Source organism: Erpetoichthys calabaricus, chromosome 8 (assembly GCF_900747795.2).
Source record: "Erpetoichthys calabaricus chromosome 8, fErpCal1.3, whole genome shotgun sequence".
Taxonomy (NCBI): domain Eukaryota; kingdom Metazoa; phylum Chordata; class Cladistia; order Polypteriformes; family Polypteridae; genus Erpetoichthys; species Erpetoichthys calabaricus.
This window is the reverse complement of record NC_041401.2, coordinates 72,975,409-72,988,098: the sequence shown is the minus strand read 5'-3', so window position 1 is coordinate 72,988,098 and position 12,690 is coordinate 72,975,409. Positions and strand designations below refer to the sequence as shown.

Genomic DNA, 12,690 nt, shown 5'->3' with positions numbered 1-12,690 from the left:
AAGGCCCCTCCCTCTCTTGGATTGCAAAGATATGCAATCGTAATGCCCGATCACATCTTCTTTTGACTGTGAATAGAGTTTTTCTGTTACTTTCCAACTGTCGATTTAAACCCTAATTAGTTCTGATTGCCTACAGATTTCTTGCACATTGTTAATTGTTGATTTCAGATATATACATTTACGTTTTTATGAAGCCCTCTGCATAGAGACCCTGAGATTCTCAAGGATTTCACAGCAGCACCTATTCTTCTCTTTACTGATTGCAATGCAGCAACATTACATCTGTTTGATTAAAATAAGAATTACACGATATACCTGGAGTCTCTTACCCACTGTAAAGCTGAGGTAAAACCTTAACCTTTTACACTTGGCTTCAGTCAAGTGTTAACAATAATGGTCTGTAGCTACCATTTATTTAATCAAGTAGCCTTTTCAATGATGTGTTTCTCAGGGCCCAGTAAATTTTTCATGCTCTTTGGTCAGTCAGTCCAGTTGCCTTTTGAAGCAGAAGAAGATGGGAGCTAACCCCACGTTAAGCTAAGGGACCCTCACACAATTAACATCTTTGCTTTCAACATATCTTTGGAAGCACATCTAGAGATAATCACACAGGAAAAATGTGCCCTAGACCATGAGAGTTTTATGGAGGTACATAATAAAAATTTATAAGGAAGTCACAACTCTGTCAAAAAATTACAATATACTGAATAACCCCACAGATAATCACCCACAATCTTCTCTTCATCATGCCTACCCTCATATACAGTATCTATATACTGCATATATATATATATATATATATATATATATATATATATATATATATATATATATATATATATATATATATAAATGTAAATTCATCTGCAAGAGAGAATACACTTTAATTGGTTGGGTTAACAGAGATACAAAACACTGTGAAGTGTCAGGCTGCAGATAGACGGACATGATCTTCTTTCTAATGTTATTAACAGGTATTGGGAAAGTTTCATATGTGCTTCATGGACTAAGTGACTAGAGTCTGCTCAAAAACTACAGGAAGAAGGCATGCCAATACCTGTACCATGTTATCTTTTTTCCTATTCAGTTTTATTTATATAGCACACATTTACATATATAATTCAGATTAAAGACAAAGCACTGTGGAATATGAACATACAGTGCATCCGGAAAGCATTCACAGCGCATCACTTTTTCCACATTTGTTATGTTACAGCCTTATTCCAAAATGGATTAAATTCATTTTTCCTCAGAATTCTACACACAACACCCCATAATGACAACGTGAAAAAAGTTTACTTGAGATTTTTGCAAATTTATTAAAAATAAAAAAATTAAGAAAGCACTTGTACATAAGTATTCACAGCCTTTGCCATGAAGCTCGAAATTGAGCTCAAGTGCATCCTGTTTCCCCTGATCATCCTTGAGATGTTTCTGCAGCTTAATTGGAGTCCACCTGTGGTAAATTCAGTTGATTGGACATGATTTAGAAAGGCACACACCTGTCTATATAAGGTCCCACAGTTGACAGTTCATGTCAGAGCACAAACCAAGCATGAAGTCAAAGGAATTGTCTGTAGACCTCAGAGACAGGATTGTCTCGAGACACAAATCTGGGGAAGGTTACAGAAAAATTTCTGCTGCTTTGAATGTCCCAATGAGCACAGTGACCTCCATCATCCATAAGTGGAAGAAGTTCGAAACCACCAGGACTCTTCCTAGAGCTACCAGCCATCTAAACTGAGCGATCGGGGGAGAAGGGCCTTAGTCAGGGAGGTGACCAAGAACCCGATGGTCACTCTGTCAGAGCTCCAGAGGTCCTCTGTGGAGAGAGGAGAACCTTCCAGAAGGACAACCATCTCTGCAGCAATCCACCAATCAGGCCTGTATGGTAGAGTGGCCAGACGGAAGCCATTCCTTAGTAAAAGGCACATGGCAGCCCACCTGGAGTTTGCCAAAAGGCACCTGAAGGACTCTCAGACCATGAGAAAGAAAATTCTCTGGTCTGATGAGACAAAGATTGAACTCTTTGGTGTGAATGCCAGGCGTCGCGTTTGGAGGAAACTCTATCTATCTATCTATCTATCTATCTATCTATCTATCTATCTATCTATCTATCTATCTATCTATCTATCTATCTATCTATCTATCTATCTATCTATCTATCTATCTATCTATCTATCTATACTAATGTATTACCTCCTAGTATGACAGATAGATAGATACTTTATTAATCCCAAGGGGAAATTCACATTTTTAAAAAATTTTTTTTTTTAGATAGATAGAATAGTATAGATCTGACTTAGTAATAATCTAAGACACAAATAGTTTTTTATTGAGTCTGTAAGTCTCTAAACATTAAACCTCTGCTTATGGACTCATTTTTTTAAAATTTGACACTCATTGTTAATGATAATGTATTGGGAAAGCTCGTTTCATTGAGATATCCTGAATACAGCACACTGTACAAAGTTTTAAAATTAGAAAACCTCTTATTGAAAAGTATTGTCAAATTTTCAGACTCTTGTATCTTAAATCATAGAAATATTCTGTGCACCATCAGTTAATGATTAGTTTATGGTCTCACATTTCCCATGAGTTTACTTTAGCTTTTATATCTTTTGATATTTTCATCTTTTTACTTTTTCTACATCTACTCCTGATGGTGAAACAGTAGAACACCTGCAGAGTCGTGCACACTGCTTGATTGATATGCTGTCTGTAGAAGCGGTTCCTGCAGCTGTGCAGCTTCTTGCACATTTCACATTTATCTAGAAATGAATGAAGGAGGAAACAAGCTCCCTAACTGTGGTTTGGTGACATGTCATGCATACAGTGAACAAATGTCTTCTGAGGATTTCCGTTACTCTAAAAACAACCTTATGACTACATTATTTGAAGATCATAATGATTAAGTATTTTTCTGACATTATAAATTATCAGCAAAACACCATAATAATCTGATATTCATCATGGTGAGATGTACAAAACAGTTTTAGGTTGCAACTTCAACATAGATTTTAAATCTCCATCATTTACTTCTTTGAAAATGTTTATGTTTAAGAAATTTGCAGTTCAATTAGCCATAGACATCCAACAAGTAACAATAGGACATCAGTTGATGCAGTTTTCTCATCACTTGAGCTGGCCTCTGCTATCAAGTTATTTCAACCATCACAAACCTATTTGGGCACCATTTTCTACTACTGGTATTGTTAAGTGGTATTTCAAAACATATTATCACTGTTATTTTTTAACATGACTCACTGTTACAAACATATTTAATAAACAAAATTTTAATTAACTCTTTGAAGAAGTGATTGGAAATTTTTTAAATGCTCCAGCCTTCAAAACACTTAACCTTAGTCCCTGAGTGCAGCTGAATGTTATGCCATTATTTTGTGTAACTCTGATTATTTTCTGTGTGAATGTTCTCATTTTGGTGGTTTGGGTTGCATTTTTGAGTGATTTATAGAGCACCCTGTCATTATGTGTTTGTGATAGCTGCTGTGTAAAATACCATTTGATTAATATTGAAACTACATATTTTAATTTCTATTTCCTGTATGTTCATGTTTTTAATTCTTTTTTTTGAAAATCAATGTGTCCTGTTAAGCAACATCTTAGTCACTCTCATTTTGCACTTGTGTTAATTCATTAGAAAGTGTACTTTTCTATATAAAGTGTGTCTTTATTTTCTAATTTTTCTACATATATATTATTTATCTCTTTACAAACATTCCTGCTAAATCAGATTTCCCCACTGGGTCATTACAGTTAATATTCAGTTGAGGCTATATGCACACAGTAGTGCTGACACACTTCCAGTGAAATCTCAGCCAGCTGAGTCACTTCCACTGTCCATACCACAGTTGTGATGTTTGTTTAGTGGTGAGATTTTTTGAGATAAAGAAATTTAAGTTTCAGCGTACAGATAGCTCTGCAGCTGAACATTGTTGTGTATCTTTATGTCGAAGTTACAGTAAGTATAACAAGGCAGTGGCGTAGCTAGGGGCGGTCCGCCCCGGGCAGCACATTTTTGGGGGTGACATTATTGGCCAAAAGAGTCAGAACACTTCACGTGTAAACAGCAGGGTTCGCAAAAATATCACTCATGAATGAAAAAAAGTGAAATTCTCTGACTTTCATCCACAAATGCTTCAAAAATCATTTTCAGACGGTCTATGAGGCAATAACAAAAATAAACAGAAACATTACACCGATAATAATTTCTAGGAAGATAAACAATTAATTCACAATATATAATCTCATTTCGTTATCATTATATTTCGAATGCGTTCTTGCTCATCCCCACCTATCACTTGTACACCACACCAGTTCTGGTTTTCGCAGCGTAATTATATTAAACTATTAATCAGAACATGGCTTATCGGTGCGTCTGTACTATATTCTTGTCTAGCTGATGCTTATAAATAATTATATGTGAAAAAAAATATTGCTGTTTCTCTATATATAAATAAATCTATGCAAAATGTATCTTAATTTTTCTCAATACGTCATTTTAAATTTTCTATTTAAATAAGTTAACATATTCAGATACGTTGGAGGGCGGTAAATTGAAGCCCCGCCCGCCCTGAGTGGCGCGAACTCAAGCTATGCCACTGCAGCAAGGTACTTAGTTTTCATGCATTTCCCTCTGATGCTCCAAATGGATCGTCGCTATGCCAGAGAGAGAGTTTTACAGTTAGTCCTGATACCCGAGTTTGTAGCCGTCATTTTGAAAAAGAGGATTTTCGTGAGCCAGGGTCTGAGACAAGGTGGCGACTATTGAAGAAGGGAGTGGTTACTGCATTGTTTGAGTGGAACAATTTCTCCGTTCCGGAGGTTTAGGAGAGGAGAAAGCGACCGACGCAGAATAACACATCAGGTGAAGAGGAGGATCCAGCAGTTGTTGACCTAGCACTTGATAGAAACATGTCTCTCAGAGAGGAGATCCTCCAGCTGAGGAAACAAATTGAGACCCTTACAATGAAGCAGCGGTTTGGCATTCTCTGTTTTGCTGGCTCAGACAGAAAATTTGCTTTTTTACAAGGTCAGCTGTCCAGCAGACTCACGCTATTATGTATTAAACATATATACTCATTCACCTGCTCCTGAATAAAGTTTAATGACTAATTATTGAAATTCTGTTATTTTTAAAGAAGCTTAATGTAATCACATATTTCTTCCATGTAATTTCATAGTATACACGAGTTTTTAATTCGTGGATCTTAGCATCATAATTGTGGATGTAGCCTGAAATAATATAGTTTAAAGCCCTTCTCCTTTTTAGCTCCTGACATTTTGCACAATGTTATAATGCAACTTTCGTCGTTTACCATTAGTCTGGGCTTGTCTTGAAGCGATCGGTTAAAAAAACGCCATAGCAAGTCCATTTTGAAATCAGCACCGGAAGTGCAGCAGCTGGCTGATACGGAATCTGGAAGACAGTGTGCATGTAGCCTACTACTTTGTCACTGTCAGTGTGGCGTTTACATATGAATCCCTCCACACTCCATATCTACATGGATTTTTTTGTTTGAACTGTGGTTTTCCTCCCTCCTCCCAAGGTTACTGTAGGATCACTTACAATTCTTAATTGGCCCTATCTGAAAGTGTGTATTATGGATTGGCAGGGTAGTTTGATGGTGGCACGTGAGTCAGAGCTGCTACGTTACAACTCCAGCATTGTGGATTGAAACTCCAGCTTGGGCACTGCCAGTATGCAGTTTTTTCCTAGTATTCTTGTTTTATTTCTACAATTACATTTATATTTATTTGCTTATTAGACACTTTTAGAGCCAAAATGACTTACAAAACAGGACAACATAATCCAGTAAACCTCAGTTTGAGGGACTGTTTGGAGAAAAAGTGTTACAGGACAAGGTAACAAAAATGATAATTGCAAGTGGGGAGCTCAGAACAAATTTCAAGCTACTTACAATTCCTAGACAATAAAACTATTTCAGCTAAAATCAGTTAGACAGAAATTCACCAAACAAGAAAATTTTTACATGCTCCTTAAACACATTGAGGGACAGTGGTGGTTTGTAATGCAGGGCAGTGGATGCTGCCCCCCTAAGTATTTTAAAAACTCTACTTAAATTAAACAGGCAATGTAAAATAATCATGAAATAAATGTGTTTATTTGCACAATGTGGCTGGTGTCAGTATATGTCAATATCCATTAAAAATTGTTTCCGACTTGTATTTGTTTCATTTCTGTGTAAATGCCTATATTTTCTGAGTGAAGGATGCTGGTCAAATGAGAGTGTATGTAAGTTCTTGATCTTTTGGCAAGCAGGTTACCTGAGGCTGCCTTTTAATTGGTTGCTTTCAGATTTTTCCAGGGACCGAGCTCCCTATGCCCCGGACACTCCTACATTTATTTGCAATGAATTAGTATTGTTTCAGGTTTTTTTAATCTAATGTGATTGGACATACTATTTCATGTTCATTGGTTCAAAGTTTACACCCACCATTAACGTAACTACAAATGAACAAGCGCAGCTTTAGGAAGATGGCATCATCAAGTGGAACTTCATAAATTGTTCATTTGATGGAAAACAGAAGTTAAAGAAGCTTGTACAGGATCAACCTCACTTAAGAATTCAGAAGCAGGCAAGTGATAGAGGACAAGCTTACATATGATAGGTCTACCTGGAGAAACTGGCATAAAAGTAGCTTCACGATTACCATGTTTGTTACCTTTGGATGTGTCTCATGGCTGCTAAAGTCCATCTGTCCTGTGTGTGATGTCACCATCAAGCCTCACAGGGCTGTTGAATAGTGGACATACAAGGGATGGGCAAGAGGCAAAGCAGCTTGGAGATCCCACCAAAGTGCACACTAAGTGACATATCTGCAAATGCTGGTCTCGGAGCTTCTTTACTGGCTTCTCTGGTAGCAAATGTATACGATATATTGTAAAATAGTAAAATAATGGTGTGCCATGGGATGGTGTGATGTTATAGAAAAAAATGTTGGGAAACACTGCTCTAGACAATAGTATGAGGCTAAATGTTTTGGGCCGGCTTAGTGAAATGATTCAGTTTAATAAGAAAGTAATTTTCAGGCCTGAAGGAAAGGAGGGCAAAATGTATGTTCAAGGAAATATAGGTATCCTGATCATAAAGGCAGAATAAGATTTAGGATGGACTTGCCCTAAGGGTGTAGTACAAGACAGGTTGTGGGGCAAGTTATGTTTTAAGATGTGAGGGTCTTTGGATCTTACAATGTGAATTTGTGCCCAGGTGAGGTAAGCCTGGCAAACTTGCACAGGACTGGACAGACTGGCAACAGTAAAGAATAAAATTAGGTTAGGTATGGCTCTGTGGATGTGGTAAATGATAAACTGGGATGCAACACTTGAGAAAAATCAGAAGTCTAGTGACTGTATGATGTGGATTTATAAAATATGGTGAAAGTGGCCAAGGACTGAGCACTCTGTTAACAGAGGCAGAATAAGATGTGGATTGGACTTATGCTATGGATGTGTTATAGGGCAGACACAGGTCCACGTTATTGGAAAATTACAGAGGTGGGAGCGTGGAAATTATGGTGTGGTTTTTGACAGAATGGGGAACTGGGCAGGGTGGCAGAGGATTAAGCAATTTAAAGATATGTGCAGTATAGAATTTGGATGGCAGGTGCACTTGTTCCTTTACCTGTGAATGTCATTGACTAAAATTTTAGGGTACAGTAGAAATGGAAAACTGGCATCAGATTGGGCAGCATGGTGGAAAGGGTATAATACATTTTTTCTGAATTTCTCCTATGTGTCTGGTACTAGACAGGCCAAGATATGCATTAACAATATAATGAGGACCACGAGAGCATGTGGAATGACCAGACCGATAGACAGAAAGATATAAAGGGCACTACATAATAAATATATGTGAAAGGCACTATATGAAGTTTGTCCCCCCAAAAACTGCACCCTGCCCAAATTTTTTTCACCATCCACCACTGTAGAGGGAGTCAAAATTCTGAATGGAGGTAGGAAGCTAATTTCACCAGCTAAGAGCTACACATGAAAAGAGTATGGACTGAGATTTGATACCACGCAGACATGGCATCACCAAATTCCGTTCAACAGCAGACCTGACTAGTCAAGAAGGAGCATAGGACCACATAAGCGTCTCCATATTCTGTCTGATGTTATGTATACTGTATAAAGTAAATGTTCAAGCCAAAAGAGCTTTTTGTCTTATTCTTATTTTGTCTTTTATTTTTATTTTCTTCATTATGTAAAGCACTTTGAGCTACTTTTTGTATGAAAATGTGCTATATAAATAAATGTTATTATTGTTGTTGTAGAAACATAGTTCCTTAAGGGCAGCTGGTCATTAATCACCACCCGAAGGTTTCACAGTGACTGCATCTCCAAATCGTGGCGATTAGGTTGATTGCTGACACTAAATCTAATGTGAATGTGCATGTTTCAATGACATGTTTAGGTAACTTGTTTCAATTTCCTACTGATACCTGCATAAGGACATTCTTTATGTTTTCTGTTTGGAATGATCATTCTATTTGTTTCCTTTAGAGTTCTTCATAGTAGGTTTATTATCAAGCTACTATAAATATGCATGCTATAAATATTTTATTATTGTGAATTTTTCAACTGAGTAACAATTTTAATTTAGCCAGGTATCAGGGAGTGCAGTAGATTTGCCCATCATCCAGGGTTGGTGCCTAGTGCTGCTGGAATAGCCTCCAGTCCAGCATAGCCCAAAATCTAAATGACATGGGTAGATCCCTCTATGAATGAATTTGAAATTTCATCAAATACAGAAAATGTTAAACGTTCCGAAAAGAAATTTCATTAAGTAGACATTTTGGTAAAATGCAATAATGTTAGGATATAGCGGGTTGGATAATGGATGGATGGATCTGGATGAAGTGGTTACCTACAAAGAAAGTTAGGAGCAGCAGGGATCCTTGAGTAAAGACCTGATAGGCCCTCATAGTTTTATGAATGGTCTATAAGGGCCTGCCTTCCTATAAAGACTGCTGGCCCATCGTCTCCTTCTAACTTGTTATAATGGATAAAAAGGCTGGCCCTTACTTATATACAGTATGTATGTTTTGATTGCAGGGTTTTATCAGTGCACTTGACCTGCCTGCTGTGTTGTTGATTTGGGACCAGTTTTTCATGGAGGACTTGGACTGCCAAGTGATGGAAGACTTCTCTCTTGCAATATTGATGCTGCTTAAGGATCCACTGATGGCAACGTATGACTATCAGTCATTAAGACAGGTGAAATTACATTGCTCATTGAGATTTTGAGATTTAATTCAATTTAGGAAACCACGTGGGACTGAGACTCTCACTTTCTTATATACAGTAATATAATAATAATAATATAATTTTGGCTTATTGATAAGTAAATAATGCCAAAGTAAATTCTGTTACACTGTAGGAGTTTAGGTTGACTAGGTGATAGTGTTCTCCTGAAAAAGAGTTTTGTTTTGTTTTTTGTTTTAACTGCTTCCACCTCAGTAACTTTTGCCATTTGGCGTCATTAAAATAAATAGACACACCTCTCACTTAATTTCCATTGTGCATTTTTATACTTCATTCAAGTATGCAGACTGTACATACAATATGCCACGAATAACAATGAGTCATTTGTTCCCAACAGTGTTACATACTGTAATTGTATGTTCTGTGGTCATATGGGTGAGGGTTTCAACCAAAAGCCAAACCAGTTTTACACAGGTTCACGTTTCACACAGGTTCAAATTCTGCTCTGCTCATGGATTGTTTGATTGATTGACTATGGTAAGTTTTAAAATAATCGGCCAGTCCAGCATTTTCTGTAAAAAATCTTTTAAGGATGCAGGGTATAATTTGCCTTATTTAAAATTAAGATTAACTGTATTATAACCAGCTCTGCTGCCTCATAATTTGGAGGTCTGGGTTTAATTCCTGTAAAGTCCGCACTTTCTCCCTTCATCAATGTGAGTTTCATCCCACATTCAAACAAAGTCTGTGTTACTTTAACTGGTGACTCTAAACTGACCCTGTCTGGTTATTATGCGCTTCACCTGAACGTACACTACAATGGAGTTACATCCTAACCAGAACTAGTTGCCTACATCAGCTTGATGCTACAGTTGTAGGTTCCAGCTCCCAGAAGAATGGAGAAAATGGACAGATGAGTAATTAATTGTTTGTGTGAATGATCAAAATGTAATGTTTACAGCTGAATTTAAAATTGACATTTATAATCAAGGCCCATCAAGCTTGTGTTAAACAGCATGCATTTTTGCTCATTGCTAACCATTTGTTTAACTCAATTAAATTATTTAACAAATTAGTAGACTATTGCTAAAAATAATGTTCACATGTTGTTCTTTTTTTTGTGTACTCTTTCCCATCCAATCCAAGGTATTTTTGGACCAACCCTGCCATCTATTTACAGAAGACATTCGGAAATCCTGGGTTCACTTACAACAAGGAGGGCTACCGGCTGATATTCCGTGGTTTAACCAGTCAAATATAAGGTAACAAAATATAAGGTGAAGCTTTTTTTCCGGTAAATTATTAGTTTTCTATTCTTAAGGTGTCCTGTTAAGTAATCACGAAAAACCCATTTTAAAACGTTGTGTATATAAAATTATTATTATTATTTTATTTCAAGGTTCCTTCAGGGGACATCATCAAGTCCAAGACAAAGAGGTAAGTTATGAAGTTGGATGTTTATGTAAAGGAGAACATGAAAGCCCAAAATAAACTGAAGATAAAAGAACCATTCCTGCAGCTTTTCTGGGTCTTGTGCTGTATTCATTTGCTATAGGAAATATTGGAAAGAGGAGCTTCCCTGTGGGAAATTCACATGAATGCCCTACAGCAGGGTTCCCCAACCACCGGTCCGCGACCCACTACCGGGCCGCAGCCGTCTGACAGCCAGGCCGCGAGAGAACTGCCGGCAACGGAGACTCACTCAGACTTTTCAGAACGCTTGGCGGGCGGGGCTTTGCAGCGGTGCAGAGAGAGGAGAGAGACCGAAGTGAGAGAGTATTACAACAAAGTATTGTTACGGTCCCGACAGTTTCCCCATATGACACGAGTCTATAGAAATCGCGTTACTACGAAGTACATTCAGCAGATGCTTTCATTACAACGAGGTGACCTTGAAATGCTTGAATGAATCATCCACAGAGCAGTTAGATCTTTGGCCGCAGCTCAGTTGTACACATTTAGGCTACACAACGATCCCCAAACAGAAACATTGTAAAAAAAAATTCTTTCTTTGAACTTTCCTCGTACTGTTTTAATTTTTTTGCTGTTTTTGTTTTCTGTGGTTTTCAGTGATACCTTTTGCTTATTGCTTGTCAACATCTGAAAAACATCCATTGGAATTTAACTCATTGTCACCCTCCTATAGAAATGGCAGACACGAAAAAAAACGATAACACTGTTAATGTTTGTGATGTGCAATCTGTTAGATTGGCAAATGCAAAGCATATGTCTTTGTTATATGCAAAAAAAGAAGAAAAATCTCGGGTTGCAAACGTATGCGAACTGCTTAATAACTTAATAATAATAGAAATGTTATGTAAATTGTGTATAAAACTTCCCCCCCGAGCCCAACCCCCACCCCCCCGACCGGTCCGTGGAAAAAGTGGTCCTTGCTGTCAAAAAGGTTGGGGACCACTGCCCTAGAGGGTTGGTTGCTTAAGGCTGGAGGATTTGAAGATAATGTTGCTCAGATTTACTAATTTATAATATAAAACTAATCTCTCATCTTACTTCATTAAACAAGATTAAAAAATAATAATAGTCTCAGTCAGAAATTGCATTTTGTAGTTATATTGCAGCGCAATATGATGCTTTGATTTTTGATTCATTTCTAATATTTTAATCTTTGCATTATGTGAGTTGTTTTAGTCCTAAGGGTTTTTCTATGGCATTTCTATGGCATTTAGAATAATTTGATTTAATATGGTAACATGACTGGGCACCATCTTGGATGTAGTTTCAGGCTTCTACAGCTATGTTGTTTGTAGCGACAATATTTGTCACTAATCACATATTCAGATATTATTGCAACATTTGACATTGTGTTACCCCAATTTAACATGATGTTTTACAATACGCAAATCTATGTATTGGATTGAAGAACATTTTTTTTTTTTTTAACTTTCAAGTTTTTTTTTTTTTTTGCCTTAGGAATTTGGAAAGGATATTAGTCCAAGGAATGGGTATTCTTACTACTTTTTTCTGGATTTAGTGCTTGGTTTGATAAGTGATCCCTGCCTGTTCTATACATTGTCTCTCCCCTTAAAATATTATTTACTTCTTAGTTTTCCTTTCACTAATTGTAGTGTCCATTACCTCATTGTTAAGTGTAGTGTGCCGCTTACCAGCAGACAACATGAGTAGCAAAGGCAATTGTTATCAACAAAAATATTAATGTGGCCATAAACGAAAAGTCACATAATGGCAGTGAACATTTAAAAAATAATACAAAACAGGGGTGTGGCATTGCCATAAGAATGGTAAAAAAATATCAATAATCATAAAAAACAAATGCAAAAAGTACACAAAAAACATGCGTCCCATAGCAGCTAAACTCATATTTATTACACTTCATTGGGCCAAAAGTCCTGCAGCTCCACCTCTGCCTCTGGCTGTCCTATGTATCCCTTTATCCCTGACCCCATCTTTTAATTAAAGCA

General features: G+C 37.1%; 1 protein-coding gene across 1 annotated transcript in view; it reads left to right on the top strand.

The window, feature by feature from the left end:
- LOC114655653 (uncharacterized) overlaps positions 1 to 12,690 on the top strand; it is a 65,439-nt gene that overhangs the window by 41,741 nt on the left and 11,008 nt on the right. The window contains exons 11-13 of the mRNA XM_028806786.2: positions 9,101 to 9,262; positions 10,397 to 10,512; positions 10,650 to 10,687. Of these exons, the coding sequence (XP_028662619.2) occupies positions 9,101 to 9,262; positions 10,397 to 10,512; positions 10,650 to 10,687 (316 nt within the window). The remainder of the gene's footprint in view (positions 1 to 9,100; positions 9,263 to 10,396; positions 10,513 to 10,649; positions 10,688 to 12,690) is intronic.